The sequence below is a fragment of the Rhopalosiphum maidis genome, chromosome 2, assembly GCF_003676215.2.
Source record: "Rhopalosiphum maidis isolate BTI-1 chromosome 2, ASM367621v3, whole genome shotgun sequence".
NCBI lineage: Eukaryota > Metazoa > Arthropoda > Insecta > Hemiptera > Aphididae > Rhopalosiphum > Rhopalosiphum maidis.
In genome coordinates this window covers 53,271,324-53,291,503 of record NC_040878.1, presented here as the reverse complement: position 1 = coordinate 53,291,503, position 20,180 = coordinate 53,271,324, and the positions used below count along the sequence as shown (strand labels likewise).

Sequence of the window (20,180 nt, the reverse complement as noted above, 5' to 3'; positions counted from 1 at the left end):
TTTTCAAGGACCTTTCGCCGACGATTCTGCCGCAAAATCAGTTATCCAAACACAGAGCGACAATGTGCACATGACACACACACACACACACACGTACGGACGGACGGACGCACTCGCTATCGACGAACGGTGTTTGGAAACATGAACGCGCGCGCGCGCAACTCACATGGCGAACGAACAGCCGACGACCTCGGGAATCCAGGCAAACCGAACCACTGAGGGGTCACGCAGCCGGTGGAAGACGAGAGACAGGTAAATAATAATAGTATGTACCGACTATCTTGCGGGCAACCGGTGCGCCGTCACGATACCGGGCAACTGCAGAGTGGGGCGAAACCGGTCATGCGCCACTAAGCGGCTCGGATCGGTACCACGTTACTCGCGTGAGCCCACCGATACCCCTCCCCCACCACTAACACCGCCGACGACTCTGCCGCTAACCGCCGTCTCCGTCGACTGTCCGCACCCGATATTATCGCTTTATCACTAACATCAGTTATTTAACAATAACGTTTTTGTTTTTGCTCATCTCTCGCGGACGCCAATGTTTGGCGCACACTGTATACGCGCGTTTACGTTTTCGTACGGTGTCCACCGTCCGTTCGCTGGACCACGCGCGAACGCGAAGACGAACCGGCCGACCGTCTGTTGCCCGTTATTGTCATATTGTTATTATCGTTGTTATTGTCGTATTGTCCGACGTGGGTGTGCCGCCGACGGTTTGCCGCAATATTCTAATATTCACCACGAGATAATGGCCGTGAAACCGGTTTGAGAAGAGAACTTTTTTCAGTTTTCTTACCGAACGACGACGGCGTTTAGAAACTCCGTAGGTCTATATTATTTTCCGCCGATCGTGGGCGTTCAAGGAGGTCACGCGATATGGGCATATAATAGTGGCTTTATACTATCGTCACCATTATCATCGTTGCCGTTGCACTCGTTGTGCGTGTGTCAATGACGATCAAACGGGGGGGGCAGTCAACCGCGGTCGACCATGTCTGACGGGAATCGTTAGGGCTCGAGGCTACCGCGTTATCGATTTGATTTCGAATTTTTATACATCGTTGTTGGCAAGAGATTTCCCTAGGGTGTAATCGCGTCTTAAGAGAACTATAAAATGGTATGGCAAGATTGCGAGAGCCAACGCACGAGATCTGCACTCCGTGTCCAACGCGAATCTCTTCTCGGTAGTCATTAATTTCTGTTATTAGAGTTTTTTGCTTTGAGAAATGAAATAATAATTTATTCAGTGATCCGATCTATTATTTGAATAAATATAGTACTTGTTTACAGTCCAAATACGTGGAATGTTAATAATAATAATAATCTCTGTTTACGGAATAGAGATCCAATTTAATTTTACGCACACAGCGCAGCAGTACAGTGTCTTTGATATTTAATACATAGATTTATAGTAAATAACTTTTAATCAAAACATATCATAATATTGTACACACGACTCGATTATCGATTTTCAACACTGAAATTTTATCAGGTGATCGGTCGTATCTGTAAGTAGAATGTAGTTATCGACTATCGTTACAAGTTTGAACCTTCAAACTATTACAATTATGGCGAATAGCTAATTAGTAATTGCATATTAACGAAAAAACCAAATTTATTATAAATCAATAAGCAGTTATAATAGTTATTAGTTTTTAAGCAATTAAAGGTGGTAATTGAAAAAATAGGTGCTATATTTTCTGAATGTTTCTATCACTAGTGAAATATGAATGACTTTCCGAAATAATTGATACCATAAGAGATGAATAACTGTTTGTCAAAAGTTATCCTATATACTTTAATAATATGCATTTTATGAATTTCAAATTGCATGTTCATTATACTTATCTTTAAGGAATTTACGCCATTCTTGTGAACTTTGTTTAAATCTTAATTAAAATTTATTTAAATCTTTTTTGTTAGGTTTTATCAATTTTCTCCAATTGGTTTAACAGAGAAAATAAAAAACTAAAAATACAATTTAAAAAAGATTTAATAAAATGTTTAATATCTTTTAAATATATTATCTAGTTGTCATATTCTTACGTTATTTTAAATTGAAATCCTATTGAAATACTTTAAAAATTACAAACTTATTGTTTATTCATAAAATTGTATTTTTATTTTATTAGTTTTAAAACAATAATGCCAATCAATTTATTTTAGTTTTTACTTTATTGAATATTAAAGTTTCTTATAAAATGCACGATAACTTCTTATAAAATATTTTCTAACAAAATAACACATCATATGAGACTTGAATAATATTGATTATATTAAAGAGTTACATTAAAACATACCTAACTCGGTGACTAATGAGTGGGCTTAAAACAAGTATAATTGTTTAAATTCAAGTGTCTTAAACAAGTTTTCGTTATAAAGTGAGAATTATTTCTGTTCATAAAGTACTCTAGAGTCTAAGTTTAGAACACGTTAAAAAAATACAAAAAAAGAATCTTCACATTAGTCATTATATTTGACGATGCCATCGAATGTAAATGATAAATAATTATTATAGAATTAGATTAAATGCATGTAGTATATAAGTAAATTGCGTTTATAAAATTATATTAACAAATGCGTACCTATACACGGTAAACAATGCTCAAGGCTTAATATTCGTCCTTATTGTTATTTAAAATATTAACGACCTATTGTGATCACTGTCACGAGTGTCAAAGAATTCAGTAACAGGAGCAATGTGGAAAACGAAAATGGTTTAAGTAACAAAACAAATGTCTTCTCTGACAAGACGACGTGTTCGTGATTTGGTTCAAAATTCGAATAAAATATAAAATAAATAAAAAAAAAATAAATAAAGCGCATTTATTTGTTTGTGGTAAGAATCTATTTTGTACACCGATGTCACAACGAGAAGAGAATAACGTTTTCGTCGTTTCGACAAGTACCTAATAATAATATAGTATAACAAACAACAATATTATACTACGACGTGAAACGTCCTGCGACACCGTTCGGTTACGATATTAAATGGGATTTCAAATTCGTTTTCACTTATACTATTTCACAATTATATATATATATATATGTATACGATCTCAGTTCAGACGACTTTTGGACAATGCGTACGCCTGTTGCGCGTGAAAGTGTGCGACAAAAGCGTCGATATGGCGATAAATAGTATAATGTACACTGTTGCAGAGACTGACTGATGATCCATTAGACCGATCACGAACCGTGTCCATCGCCGCAAGTAATAAACGCGACTGGAGCGCCTAATATGTTACACTCTGTGTACAATATTTACATATTATACGTACAAATATACAATGATAAAAGCAACGTAATGGAGTGCTGTTAAACGCGTGCAAGGCAAATCTGGCACACAAAACGAACACACAGTCATCGCGCGCGTAAAAAGAAGTCGCACGAATTATCGTCGTTATTACGACGGGCCGGAATAAGTCACTGAACGTTTATGAATAAGGCCAAATTAGATTCACTATTATGTTTTCTTTTTTTATTCCAACCACATTTATAGACGAATGATAACGTTATTTTATTATTTTTTTATTTTTTTCACTCGCAACGCCCGAAGTCCGAAATCTCGAATTTCATCCTCGCCTATGTACTCGCGGACCTCATCGTATATATCTTTATAAAAATATGCGTATTACCGTCATTATACATCGTTCCCGGTAAACCAATGATAATAACAATAATATTAATTCTATAATACGGCATACAATGTATAATAACGAATTATTATATTAAATGGTATATACAGTTGTGTACGGATACAAGTATAAGTATAACTGTGCGAGATTCAGCGCAATAATTCGCGGTTGTCGGTAAGAGTGAGAGAGAGAGGGTGGAGGGAGGGCAAGTCGTGTAATATTATTTAGCATAATATATTCAGTGCCGAAACCCGACGAGAGTCCCCGCCGACCGACGACTGAGCATTCCGTTAGCGTTCGACGCTTTAATATATATACATACCAGTCGCCACGGAACAGAATACCTGGACGTTCCGATTACGTTATATTATTGTTGTTCTGGTGGTCGGATTACGCTCGTAATAAAAATACACGATAATAATGATACATTGATATACCATAACGTATTTCGGTGGTCAAAATATCAACCGCGGTGGTGTATTATAGTAAATTGTTACCGCTGCATTATATCTACACTTACAAACTAGTACCCACCTATCATCCATCGGCAGCGGCATACGCACATGCATTTTATTTATGAAATCGATACTGTTGTCTATTTCATGAAATAGACAAACGCGATTTGTTTATGGTTTACATTGGAAATATAATTGCATAGAGAAACGAAAACAATAACTCGATAAGACCGCCTATAATGAGCATTGTGACTTGTAACGATTTCGAAAAAATAGTAAATACGAGTATCGATAAATTTGTTTGTTGTAAATTTTTTTGCACGATGAACGTAACTATATAATAATATTGTGTAATATATATTATAATAAACCACCGCGTATGGGCGGCTATCGAATACGATTTTACGTAATATTATTATATAGTATAATAAGATAATATAATCGTGTTACTAAAAATTTAAAATATATTTTAATATCCATTAAAATGCATCTTTGTGATTGATGTATAATGAGGTAGATTCAATGTATATATTTTACGTTATAATGTAAGAAACTCAAAACAAACTAATTTTAACTTTTTAATTACGTAATTATAAAATAAAAAGGTTTAAATCAGTTATTCAGTTCCTATAAACGTAATTTAATCATCTCTCTTATTTTGGTCTTTCAAAAAAGGCATTTAAATTTTCTAACTATATGTTAAATATAATTTATAATAATAATATTTTATCTCAACAATATGTTTTTGTAACGTCATACATTATTTTTAATCTATCCTAGCTATAATGATATATATTATAGTTAACCTAAAGTCACATTTTATAAGAATATGTTCTCTTGAAATATTATAATTTATGTAATTGGCTTTTGAAAAAATTCAAATATCAACAATCATGTAAATATTTTACCTGAAATTGTTTTTTGACAAAATTATCAAATCTATAGATCTATAGAATCTGTAGAGTGTTGTCTGTAGGTTTAAATTATTTTTAAGCTCAATTCAACCTCATTATACAAAGATTTTACAAATTATTACAATCCCCTCCCCCTTCAAAAACAATAAAAAAAAGAGTCTAACATTTTTTCAAAAAATCAAAACTTAATGTCCACTTTAAGTTTACAAACCTAAAGTAGTCTAAATAAACAGGATTAGTTTTGTAACGAAAAATGAAAGAGGAATATAAATTTATTTTTTTTCTACCAGTATTCCAATAAAATAAGAATAAGCAAGTCTCTTTAGAATTTAAACGGAACGACATGATAAAGCTATTACATTTTTTTCACTCAAAAACTCCGTTTTCATTCGATCTGAACGTAAAAACTTTTTCGTGTAGAAGAATTCTTCCAAAAGTTTTGTATAATATTTTTATATCATTTTGCACACGCAAATTTTATAATTTTTTATACAAGTAAGGTTTTAGATTTTTCTGTTTATAATAAAAATAATAATTAAAATTCTAGCTTCTAAAAAAGTACTATAACAATATTAAAATATAATATGATACCTGACACATTAGTTGTTTAATAACCATTAAAATGTAATAAAATACATTTGCTTATGATTGCTTTTAAATATAATTCGCAGACTCCACTACGCGGTACGCCACATGGTTATATTATGCTATATACAATCATGTTTATTAAAGTTTTCCATTTTCATAAAATATGCCTTCATATAATAATATTTTTTGTTGTACAAAATCATTATCATACCTATTAATCGTAAAAAAAATGTATTACTTTTAAATCCAATGAATAAAATGAGTTAATTAATATTAAATAAATCAATTTTGACTGAAGAGAAAATAAACGGCTTCTCTGTTTATTTACAACAATACTTCCCGTGTATAATATGCTTATGAGCTACTCTTGAATAAAGTAGCGTATAGCATTTTACTGTTTTAATTACCACAATACGCTATTATGTGTGCTATGGTGTCCCGTGTTGGCCATATTTATATTACTGCAATCATTACTTGATAAGTCTGAAACATGGATTGCTATACATTATATTCTCTTAGATTTCAACGTAGACAATCGGTTCGAATAAAAATATAATATGTGTATTATTATATTAAAACATTATGTAACGTACAGCCGCTTTTTAAGTACGAAAAAAGGGTTGGCGGTGGTCATCATCATCCGTATTGTTATTTCTGATATTTCGAGAATATCGAATTTGCTTACAGCGATGATACATTATCAATTTAAATAATTTATATGTTAAAACTTTAAAATATAATTTATTTATACTTAATACATAATATGTTTTTAAGCAGTGTTTTAGACTGAATGAACCGATAAATCATACATATATATATATATGGTTCAATTGTAGGTAATTTAATAAGCTATGTTTTTTTTGTTTTAATTACGATAGGTATATTTGTTGTAAAAAGAAAAACGTAAGATTTATTTACGGATATAATAGTTACCATATCTTGAGTGAATATTTCAAAAAATGTTACAATATTATTTAATACACATTTTATAATAATGTTACCTATATATATATTGTATTCACTATTTGTTCAATAGCAGTAATTAATTTGTATTTACAACAAAACAATAAATAACAATAATATATAGGTAATATAATATTTTAAGAGCTAAGAATTATCATTAAATTCGATGTCTTGTTTACATCTAAACTGTACAATTACAGATAACATGTTCAACGTTAAACGACCATTGGTGCAGCAACGCTATTATTTTTCGTGCTCGAAATGCGGTATAATTACTGTTTCCTTTTTGATTCCGTCCTCTTTTCACAAACCACGCGATAAATTATTCTCATTATCATCAGCAAAATATTTCGTTTATTACGAACACACGAACCAGTATCCACTGCTGTTATTTGAGTACAGTTGTAAGTACAGGTATACCGTAAGTCCGTGGGCATTATGTCGAATTGTTATCGTGCGAGTAAAACATTCACGGCGTATTTGACATACATAAAAAAAAAAAAACCAACCAAAACTAATAAAACAACACCATAACCCAATTGAATTCCTATATATTATTTTACGATAGTTGAGATTGAAAAAAACGCGCGCGTGCATCATATTAATATCATATATACATGATAAACATAGATATCGCCCATAATAATATTAAATTATACTACATTGTGTCTCGACAGTGTCGTGAAACACGGTGAGTCACGGCTGCCAGTTCTGATTAGCGTCGGGGTGGCCGCGGCTCGTGGCAGCTGCTCCGATTTTTGGTTTTTAAATCGCATTATTGGCACATTTGCCCCGCGCATGCGTGTATCTGTAAGCGTGTGTTTGTGTGTGTGGGCTCTCCACAAAAGCAAAGTGTGACGTCAAAATAGGGTTTTTATTTTTGTTTAATATTTTTCTGTTTTGTTCACCTAATGTTTTATCCATTAGCAACGAAAACAAACAGTCGCCTGTATTACGGACCCGGCCGCGACGTGGTAGCCGTCGTCGTTGCGGTGTCATGAGGTCAGAATAATCGTATAACAAAGGAGGATGATCGCGATTTCATTATGCATAATCCGCTCTTTGATAAACACTGTATTGTGTGGTTATATACACTCGTCTTTGCGTTTGTAACGTGCATAATTATTTTGCCCGATAGTGCATACGTACATAATGATGAAAATAACAAAACACAAAAACAGTCATTAGGTTTTTAGTTGTTATACAGACACTATTTATTGATTATATCGAGATTTATAAAGGCCTTATTAATCCTTATGCGAGTGTATGCCTAAAATACTGCGTTTTTTTATTCAGGAACATTGATCGTTCGCATTGGCACTGTGTGCGTTTCACAGAGTTGTTTAAATATTATTTTCAGCTAGCATTACAATAATAATTTATAATACAATATCATGAAAACTGGCGTAATACGCATCTGTCTGAATATAGACTTTCAACTCTTTTGTGTAAAATGATTTTGTGAATAATATTTAGGACCATTTTGCCACCTGCGATATTTCATTGTTCACAAAGTTATCAATCTCATCTGTCAATCTCTAGGCTATGATAAAAACCGTTCTAGTCGAACCACGTAGCGACTGCTATCCATAAAACCATTGACATTCGAACAATTCCGAACCATTCACTTATAGTATTTATAAAAGTTCGTCCATACAAAATGTTTTCGTGTTTCGAAATGTACTTTGTCAGAATGTTGACGTACGAACGACTTGTTCCGAATAATAATGTTTACAGTATTAACAGGTACGTACAGAATTCGCTTTTACACTTTAGTAAAGCAGTTTTTGACTAAAATACTAACTTCTAAAATAATTTTCGATGAGTATTATATACAAAGTGATGTGAAAATAATGTCATAAAACTTTTTTAGAGCTGTCTCAAAATATTTATTTCAACATATTTTATATAAGTGACGACATCTAACACTTTTATATAGCAGACATAACTTCAATATGGATCAGTATTTATAAAGATAACTTTTTTACAATATAAAAAGAGAAATATTTTTATTTAAATAATTAGAACCTTAGGCGAATAAGCTATAAAAAGCTAATTATGAGTTAAAGATGTTCAATTAGTATGATTGCCCTAATCTTTACTGTGTATATTTACTTTACGTTTTGGGTATTTGTATTCCTAGTATATCTCGATTAGGGAATTGTTGAAGAGATTTGGCGTCTTGTGTATTTAAGATTTTAATAAAATACAATTTATTATAGTATTTACTGGTCGATTGTTGAACTCGAGTGCAAACTCATTACTTACAACAAAGGACTCAAAGATAAATGATTGGTTTTTTTTTTTGCTTTTCGAAGAAACTACATACACGATATAATACAAGAAATTATTAATAATAATAATAATAATAATAGCCGAAATCAGTATATAATTCATATCCGGTGCAATGGGTTTCAAAGTCACAGCCGAATGGCTTTTCGAGGGCGTCAGTGTCGGAGCTATTACCGTATATTATTGTTCGGACTAGAAATCAGAGTTGTGTCGCGGGGTAGGATTTGACAGGTGCTGTTAGGTTCAACGGTCTGGAACGCCCTTTTTTCAACTTTTTATTATTATTATTATTATTACTATTATTATTATTCGTATGTGTTCAGAACACACGTGTAACGCACGTATAATATAATATACAGTCGACTCGAATATGCGATAAAAGCTTAGGACGGCAATTTCAAGCGCGGCTTTTGTTCACTTCCGAATCCATCATTCCGCAAACGACCCGCATAATATCGCGTCGGGAAACAACAACTGTTCTTATATACGATAATAAAATCGGCGGAAAAAAGCGCTGTTCTTTATGTGTACTGTGGACTTAAACGAAAACAAATAAATAACAATAATATTACTTCGACAAAAACAAATAAGTAATAACTGGTAACTGAATAACGTTGCCTACCAACGTTTTTCACAAACGTTATTCACGTTTGTGAAAATATTAATGAATTAACACAATTAATATTTAAGAACGTGCCGTTTACTCGATACGGTTTTGTAAAGTTGTGTACGATAGGTACCTATAGTTGCAAAGACGTTTATTTATAGCATTATTTAAAGCATAAAACTTACGTTTTTAAATGGAATTAAGAACAAATTACAATTTAAAATGTGTACAAATCGTGACGACCAGAAAAAAAAATCAGAAATTTAGTTTAATATTACACATTAATTCGTTAATAACATTTGTAATTTAGGATTTTTAAAATGCACAGTTACCAAAATATAACTGGAAAGTTATTTATTCGATTTAAAACTTTAAACGACAACCGGCCCATTAGCAGTACATAGGTAATATCAATATATACTCTAATGCGTGTTACCGGCGGTGTACACATAAATTATATCGAAATAATATTAAATGGAACGCGTATCGAGGTTTGTTGATAATAAACGTTTGGATGGGGTCCAACGTAACAATGTTTATTTATTTAAAAATATTTAAATAGGTATTCATAAATAGATATCCATTAGTCATTCAATACTCGAAGCCTATGACGTTTTATTGAATTTTTTTACTAAAAACACGTGATCGAAGTCTTTCTAGAACAAACGAATATCTCTTACATCAACTGTAAACAACACAATATTATATTATTTATATTACACAATGCACACTCGTCACGGTTATTAAATATCAAAATTTAACTATTACTTCTCTTCGTGGGTATGATTGCGCACCACCGTTAATTATATATACGTAATATTATGTACACAATGTAATGCGGTGTAGTTAAGTTATGGAAAATTCGATCGACTGTTTCTCAGGATAATATTAAAACAAACAATCAGGAGATGATTTTGACTATAACACACAGTAGGTACGTAGAAATCAATGCATGCGTGGGCGACAGGGCGACTCATATGCATATAGGTAATTATTAACTTGTTGCAGTTCTAAGTAATTTTCTGAGTTTGTTTGTATCTTGAAAACCCGTAAAGAAATATTGTTGGTTATTACCCTTTTATCAAAAATCAATAATCTGATTTAAAGCTTTCAATTTTTCAATTTTTTTTTTCTCAGAAATTTAAATTTATTTGTCACACTAATAACGGTAATAACTGTATAATAGTACTTATCTATAAATTACAACGGTTTAATTAAATTACAAAATAAATACAACTCCCAATAACATAAAAACAATTAAGCTATTCATTATGGTTAATGTACAGTACTTGGGTCTTTTTAAATTATTTTTCAGATTAAATAAGAAAAAAAATTAAAATACATTCCATAGTTTGCTCTGTTTACAAAATAATATAAATAACAAACGTTGAGCTAGTTGGTTGTTTGTTGTACTTTTAAACTTATCCTATTTAAGGAAATTATGTGTTTTCATATTAAAAAATCCTTTTGTAATTACTGGTTCTACACAAGATGAAAAATGTTATTTCATTTAATGGAAATAAAATTAATGTTTAACAAATAAACTTGCTAATTTAGGAATATATTACCAAATAGCAGACAAATTAACTATAGTTATTTACATTTATTGATTAAAAGAATGTGCGACTTACTTAGCTTATTTTCACAGAACAATAATATTGTATTAGTTAACATATAAAATTATGTTAAAATATCTGAGCTCTGCGATTCCTCAAGCTACCGTTGCATTAAATAGCTTCAAATTAAATATCTTGTGTGTTTGACGTTTGTTTGTTGGTTTTTTTATTCAAAATTATAAGTCATTTATTATTTACTACAGCCTATAACTTATTACCAATTACCATAATTCATCACTTATGAGTGTGAACGACTAGAAAATTATACGCGAATACCAATTAAAATAAGATAAACTCATTAATAATGTATTATATGCATGAATAAATTAAGAAAATAAATGAATTGCTTTCGTCACCACGAAATTCGAGATGTTCTAATATATTGATAATTAATGTATGGTAGCCAACTATAAATAATTATTGCAAAAAAATAACAATGCGGGTGAAGTGAGTATTTTAAGTTGGAATAATTGTATGGTATAAACTTATCTATGTATAATTTTAAAATGAAAAAAAAAATTCTGCTGTGGCACTGCAATACTATATATATATGTATATTACAGTATAATATTATTTATGTACAAATGTTTTGTTCGCATGAAGAGCGTGTGTACAAAAACTTTTTATAAAAAATAAAAGAACATTCGTTTATATTTTTGAGAAGCAATAGGTAACGTTTAGGAATGATATACGTATTAAAATAATCACGAGAGTACTTTTCATTTTTTTATCGAGTACTTTTTAAACGATAAAGTAATGAACAATCCGCTGACAATTAAATACTAATATGTATATAATACGACTTGCAGTGAAAAAAAAAAATAGAGCCTTTACGGCCAAGTCATACATACATTTTTGATTCGACCGATAAGTAAATAAACGATAATCCGACTTGTAATGCCTTGTTGACGCACTAATAGATGGCCGGGTGTATTTTACGTGTACGTATAACGCATTTGAATACATTGTCGCGGAATACACGTTTTAAAATGAACAAAAAAAAAAAAAAAAAAAAAGTGTATAAAGTATATACATCAAAAGAGGGAGAGTGATCTTTGAAATGAAAAACCCCTAAAGGGTCCAGTTAATAATTTACCAACCCTTTTCTTTTCAATGAAACCCGTTTTGTTCCGGTTGTTTGTGGAGCCCCAAAACCTATACACGTATAATACACAATACGAATGCAAAAAGTTTTTATTTTGTTTTATTATTATTATTATTTTTTTACTCGCACCCGTTCGGTACCAGACACCGCGGTGGTGCAAATCGGTAATTCGGCCGAAACCTTTGGTACTGTATTACCGCAAATATGATCACTGTACTACAGAGTGTAACGCACGAGTCTAAATAGATAAATATAATATGTATAATATACATTTAAGCAGCTTAACAGTTTCTACGGTAAAATGCGTGACGTCCGTTAGATTGTGATGATGGTGTGATGTACGTCTGTCGAATCAAAAATCGTTCATCGTTTATTGTATAAAACTGTAAAAATATAAAAATGTTAAATAACCTATAAGCACTCACATTATAGTAGCACGTCGAATGTGTATAACGTGAGTATTGACTATTGAGTAAACCTACCTGTTTAGACTAAAAACAATAATAGTTGAAGCAAAGAATATAGTTTTTATTTTATAGTTATTAATTATTGAAGTATAATAACAAAACACGCCTGTTATTTTGTGTACAAACAAAAGCTAATAATAAATAATTAATTAAATTTTCGCCGTATAGTATAGTATAGTATAGTATAGTATAGTATACGTTTGAAACATTTGTTTTTCAGAGTATAAATAACCGATTCAATAGAATATATACTGTTGAAATATCATGATTAAATACCTACGTCTTTTGTTTTTGTATTTATTTTTCTGTTAATTCACTTCATAAGTATAACAATTTCTTAGCAAAACAGAAGCCGCCAGGGAAGTGATCACAAAAACAACGAAAGCAGTTTAGCAATATCATACTCATTTGCCATTGGTAATTATTTACTTTTGTTACCTGAACAAACACTCCATTGAAACAGTTTCTTTACATGACCACATCCCGGAAAGAAGGTATATTATGTTCATATAACGGTAATTTTAGACGGAAGAGTGTTTTATTTTCACATCGTAACAATGCCATCCGAAGTAAAAATATGTTCACATGGTACGAATAACATATTTCATTGAAAGTATCATATAAGCGGCGTATTGTAAATTGTAATGTGCGTCGTTTACTCGTTTATCATCGCGGGCGAATAAAATATTATGTTATGTATTGCATTGAGCATTAACTTGTCGGATATGGAGCTACGAGTATGTATAACATTACATTTATTAAGTACCTACTTATTCTACAAATAGTGTTTTGCCTAGTGCGATTGTCTGTGCGCTAGCTTGATAGATTTAATCATTCGATCATAACAGTTGACTTTGACGTGTAGGTATGAATATTAAATTGTAAGACCTGAGCTCACTTGTCAAGAGTATGTCTGGCATATGACTTATAATCATTTATGCATAAATACGGCGCTATTCAAGTGTGATGTGGTTAAAGCTACCCAACGAATACGCGATTGAAAATCATCGTATTCCGCAAACATGTTCCACGGGTCACGTCTCGTATGACACAGGATTATTTTCTGGATCACCGACGCCGCTAGGATTCACGTCGCTAATATAGTTTTTGGTTAAAAAAAAAGAAAAATAACGTCATCCGGAACATTTTAATAACGGGCATCATATAACACGGGCCGTGGAGCTTAAAAACAGTACGTACATTAATTGTATGATAATAATAATAATTATCATTATCTTTTGCAGCGTGTGCCCGTTCTCATTTCAATTTATGCCCTAATGGACATCGTCATGGCTTCCTGAGCTACACAATTGAATGCGTTTATCAGCGCCACAGTGGCTTCTATGTGCCAATGTTCAAAATTAAACAGGTTAAACTGTTTGTGCACACCCACTACGGTTGGTGTATCTCCGTGTATTATTGTCGGTACATATAAAATAATATGTGGAGATGGCCAGCTGTTTGGAAATATTCGCAACGAAAATAATATAATCTACTCTTTACCCCGTTACATAATATTATGCTATAATTTGATTTACGGGCGTTTTCGATTTCGGACGCCTTGCCTCCAGTTCACAATAACGCTCTACTCCACTTATTGCTATTTATTTTATATACACAGAGTGCCAATAATAATAGTTTACAATTCGTTACAGGCTAAATGACTATTATTTGATTTATCGTTTACGCTTCCACATAAAAAAAAAAAGTACCTTTTAAAAAACATTTGTTAACCCTTTCCGATTTTCTTTGGAAAATGTCAGCGCCACGTATACATCTGCTAAAAAGTGGTTTATGTATCGAAACGAATTCTCGATGAAAAAGTCAGTATAAAATTTACGATTTACAAAAAAACGATCACGAACCTGAAAACGGCCACTGCAAAATATACCCCCACCCTAAACTCGACGATAATCATGAGGGTGTTGCACTTGTCCAATAGTAAAACGGCTGATCCGCCCACCCCCGACCGGGTGCCTGCGAGGGTTGCGATGATCTAACGCTCAGTGTTTGTGTATAACCAGTCTCTTGACGACCATGGATCCGAAGTGTTTGTACGGTCTTGATGGTTCTGATTCAGGTTTTGAAATGAGCTTTGACTCGGAAAATGAAGCTACGTTTTCATTGGACGACACTATGGGCTCGGAAGGTTTCGCTTCATCCGTAAGTTTAGCTGACGATGATCTACAAGTGAAACCGAAAAAACGCCGTCAAAGAAGAACGAGAGAACGAAGTCCAATGCAGGTAAGATAGTGTAACAGAATAGTATTAATTAATAATTTTAAAAAAATCGTAAGATATTAACGTGATTAAATTTTGTTTTTCGTTTTAGCTTATTAAAATAAAAAAACACCGTCGCATGAAGGCCAATGATAGAGAACGAAATCGTATGCACATGTTAAATGAAGCTTTGGACAGACTTCGATGTGTTTTACCAACATACCCAGATGATGCAAAATTAACAAAAATCGAAACTCTCAGGTTTGCACACAACTACATTTGGGCACTATCTCATACACTACAAGTCGTCGAGACTACCGAACAATCACCAATAGACCAAGACCAACCACTAATGCTTACCATGGGTGACGTAACGGTCAGCATAAGCCAACAAGGCAACAAAGTGAGTCAAATATATTTACTTTTAAATTTTTACAGGCGGCGAAAAAATAAAATTCAAAAATTGTAATTATTTTTAATTAAATGCAATAGATATTTTCATCAATTTTTTATCAAGTGAAATTTCGAGTATTATACGAAACATTTTTATTTAGGGTGATTTTTTTTTTTATCGAACAACACACATAATTTCAAAATGTATTAAAATTTTAAAAATAGTTAAAAAAAAATAGTTAAAACTTCAATGGAAATAAAATATTTTCAAAGTATATTTATATTTTGTTTTAATATGTCTTATCGTAATAATTTTTCAAGTGTTTACTTTTTTGAAATATATATACTGAAGCAGAATATTTTTTTAAGTAATCTGATACACATAAATCAAAATTCGAACGAATAATTTATGAGATATAAGTATTTAAAGTTGTGTTTAACGGAGTGGAGTGTTACGGGGATATCCCGCCAAATTCTGGTCACTACTCCGATCCTCTTAAGTTGAAATATTTTTAACTTATGTGTAATATAATACAACTAGTCCGATTTTTTATTTTTATGTTTCGAAATACTCTGAAAAATATTCTGCTTTATAATATCAAAATCAATATAAAATTCAATATGTATGTTGTCATTCAAAAAAGTGATACTTAAAAATTATTACGATAAAAAAATATGATTTTTTTTCTTTTAAATGTGTTAAATAATAATATATAACATATTTTGTTTTCAATTTTTTATTCAACTAGAAATTATGAAAGAAAAATATTTAGTCTCTGATATTCTATTTTAGACAGAAGTTTATGTTAAAAAAATAAAAAATATTGTTTATTTTAACTGTAAATACTTTCAATGTGTGTTTTAAGATTACTGCCAATAATGAATGTAGTTATTTTAATATGTCTTATGATTTTTACATTTTTTAAAAATGTACGAAAATTTTCATATTTTCTTTAGTTTAGTGAAAATGGCCGCTATACAATAAAAATTATTACTTAAATATTAAATACTATAAATATCGAAAATTACAAAATTTTAGAATAAAAAATAAATTTCCGAAATTTGTTGATTTTGAATGGAGGACGTAAATATACAACATTATACAATATAATACTTTTCTTATTTCTACATGTTAAAAAAAAAAATGATGCGATTTACATTTCACGCCTGTATTTACTGTTATCGTCGTTTATTGAGCATTATTATAAATGGAAATGTGTTAACATTTTCAGATCACTTCTTCAACGGGAACATGTGCTTTGGCACAGCAGAAGAAACCGTGCTCACCAATTTCCGAGCCATTGGCGACTTCGACGCCCATAAAGGATTCGTCCAAGCACCACCAACATCCGTCGACAAGCCACTGTCTCAATGATTCTGGCTTCTTCGAGCCACAGCGTCTCGACCACCTCTTTGGTACAACCGCCGAGCATACCGAACATGACCACAGTTACCAGCCGGACAGATGGCTTCAGAAACCGAGTAACATTCAGCACCAGCAGCCACAGCCTATCGATAAGACGTGGCCGGAAACGGCGTACTGCAATGATTACCAACCAACTTGGCCGCTGCAGACATCGTGGCATAATCACGGACCATTGACGTATCCATCATCGACCATAGACCAAAGGTGCCACGAACCGATGATGTTCTACTCTTGAGATCGGTGAGAAATAAAACAAAGCACTTCCGCACTAATACCGGAAGAATTTAACGGCACCCGGCTATTGGTTTTTGTCGGTCACCATCGCCCACCTATATCCTACTATTATCCGGTGCTCTTATCGTTTGTCTGCCTAGGTGATACGAAAACGCGTTCTATCTATATATGATTGTAATATTAATTGTCGAATCTTAACTGAAGTCTGAAATTTTTATATACATATATATATAAATAAATATTATAATATGTTATTATTTATTTTTGTTTGCGCGCACTCGTCGTCGCGGCGAACGATAAACAATATTATATTTTTGTAACTATATATTATTATTTAATGATTAAAAATAAATATACGCATTGTGTAATATTATAGCAGTTATATATGAATACATAATTTGTCTTCCGACATGCCATGTCCATGACTAGTTCAATGTTACGAAATAATTATGTGAAACCGCCCCGCAGAGTACATCCCCGCCGACCCTCGGATCTAGTATCTTCGCGAGGGTGAGCACAGTATTAGTGGTTAGAGGTGCCCGTTTCGTTCTGGTGTAACACCTCCACGAGAACTTGTAATCCGCCATCATAAGCCGATTATCCGGCACAACACGACACAACACCGTGCTCGGTGCACCCCCCACCGACTAGTGGGTTCCTGCAGTCTCATAAACATTTTTAAAGCACCGACAAGGAAATAGCAGTTTTCCGTGCGACCTGCAAATTCAAAACACAGTAGACTTTGGGACCAGCACAAAGTGTGTCTTATAACCGAATGAATCTTATAGGCGAAGTGGAAAAAAAAATTAATTGCGTATTTATAAATTTTATTTTACTACATATTTTGCTTTAATCTTAATACTTTAACACGTCATATTACATATTACACAGGTACTTATTATTGAACAAATTTAATGATCCCGATAAAAAAAAAACTAAAATTATAATAGGCAAATATTACAAAAATTATACATTAATAAAAAATTATAAAGGATATATGTATAATGTATTTATTATTTATTTTGAAAAATTATTTGTGTACGTATGTGTATTTATGTACCCGTAATTACGATAACTGCGCAGCCGCCAGATAATCAGATACCTCACCATAATAACGATAATCGTTGCGATAAATGTGAAATTTTATCTGCGATGAAAATTATTATACGATATAAGGTACCAACAGCTACTAGAAATAATCAACACGAATATTATTTAATTTTTCAATACCAATTTATTTCTAAATTATAACCAATATAGTTCATCTTCTACTATTTATTTTACGAAATTTGAGTCTTATAACCGATTTTTTTTTTTAATGTATTTTGATACGTCCGGACCGTTCCAGACGACTATGAGTCTAATAATAAGCGACTGAACCTTATGTCCGCGAGTGTTATAAGCGGCGTCTACTGTACAATACGAGTACAATTTTCTAACTAATACTTTAAAGAAAAAAAAATCACTGAAAAAGTTCTCAAAAGTGTCGGTTCGCAGATCATTGAGTTAGGTTCGGACCTTCACCACGTGGTAATAACCAATGTGCAGTGTCGTCGCTCTTGTCGTCGCCGGTCACCGTCTTCGGAAGCCGTAAACCGTCGTCGCGAGTCGGGTGAGCTAATGCGCGTCGACACACACAATATAACGTACTACCTGTGCGTATTATACACGTGGGCCGGTTGCCCACAACAGACGATGTCAAGCCGCACGACGACAACGTAAACCACTCTATAACTGCTATTACATGCGTAACTACGCTGCTACGTATGGTACGCATGTTGGACGAGAAGTGCTATCAAATAATGTGTAATATTTCAGGATTGTGGAGTTAAGGTAGTAAACACTTAATTTGTTGTTCATACTACGCTAATAACAGCGTGCAAATACAATGTTATCGTCTTCGGCACTCGAAACGTCCACACAAACGCGGTATCGTCCTTGTACATAATAGCTATTATACTCGTATATTACACGTCGTGTTATGTATGTTATTATTAACTTATATTTGTATGAGAATGTAACACCAACAAAATTGGATTTCAAATTAAACTGCCCACCTGAAATGCTATGTATAATAATATATACCATATATAGTGTGATGTTGTAAACGGGATTTACTTATCTATTATTTTTTATACGTAATTTGAATGTTTTTTTACGATTTAAATAAATCCATGTCTCGTGTATGGATGGTTATTTTTTTCAATTTAAGAGGATTTATATCACTTAGTGTCTTTCTTTTCCAGCCATACTATTATCATTGTTACAAACAGAACAATAAATTAGGCGTGAGGTGTAATAGCACCTATTTTTTTTTTTTTAAATTATCTTCATAATCTACAAAAATTCTAACAGCTACCTGTAATTATAGATATTCAAACTTATACTTCGCAATATTAATCAGAATAATGTAACAATAATACAATTCGACTATATTTAAAATAGCATAATATTTGAGATTCACATTTGACGGAAATAATGTTTTGCAGAGTATCTACTGATGTATATTAAATCGTAAACGTGCAACGCTGTTTATCGCTAAAAATTAGCAAAATGTAATAATGTAAGTAAAATAAACATTAAGAGCTACTGATAAGTTACTGATTTAAGTGCCTATAGGGCTATAGCAAGTTTAAAATTAAAATAAAATAAACGAAGTCGAAGCAAATAGTTAATTATATATTTTTAGAAGACTTTGGTGAAGCTAATCTTGAAAAATATAACAGTAGCATAATAAATTTGTTTTCACGCTTAGTAACCTTATCAATATGGGTATGTAGGACAAAACAGATGACAAAATAATTTATTTGAGTATATTTGTATGAAAAAGATTACTTTTAAAATGTATCTACAGTCATATCAGTTACCTGTGTTGGTAAAATTAAACCGTGTTGATTTATCTCGTTGATGTGGTAATTACGATTTGCAATAAATAATATCGCAAAAAGAAAAACATTTAGTAAAAATATACTTAATTTTACGGTGATCATAATTTGTAAAAAAAAAAAAAAACTTCACCGAACAAAATACAAACAAATATTATCCATAGCCTTAATTTAGGTACATTATTTTTAATTAACCGTGTTAAGAAAATAGAAATTCAATTCGTCATTTATAAAAATAAATAATAGTCACTTAATTGTTTAATCACTGTATTCTATAGAAGATTAATAAATCAAAATCAAATATAGGTCACATATTTTATTTGGACGGCACACGATTCCGCATATTTTCATGATACAAAATATTGTTTTTA

General features: G+C 31.9%; 1 protein-coding gene across 1 annotated transcript; it reads left to right on the top strand.

Moving 5' to 3' along the window:
• The first annotated feature begins 14,358 nt into the window (after window positions 1-14,358).
• On the top strand, window positions 14,359-17,217 carry LOC113553425 (neurogenin-2). Its single transcript, XM_026956752.1, has 3 exons — window positions 14,359-14,895; window positions 14,984-15,274; window positions 16,497-17,217. The coding sequence occupies exons 1-3, from the start codon at window positions 14,689-14,691 to the stop codon at window positions 16,923-16,925; spliced, it is 927 nt and encodes a 308-aa protein (XP_026812553.1). The 5' UTR covers window positions 14,359-14,688; the 3' UTR covers window positions 16,926-17,217.
• Window positions 17,218-20,180: the final 2,963 nt, after the last annotated feature.

Bases quoted from the DNA above. Each gene is read 5' to 3' on its own strand.
- LOC113553425 (XM_026956752.1), top strand. From the start codon at position 14,689: ATGGATCCGAAGTGTTTGTACGGTCTTGATGGTTCTGATTCAGGTTTT. The intron at 14,896-14,983 runs GTAAGATAGTGT...TTTTCGTTTTAG, and splicing joins GAGAACGAAGTCCAATGCAG to CTTATTAAAATAAAAAAACA. The intron at 15,275-16,496 runs GTGAGTCAAATA...TAACATTTTCAG, and splicing joins TAAGCCAACAAGGCAACAAA to ATCACTTCTTCAACGGGAAC.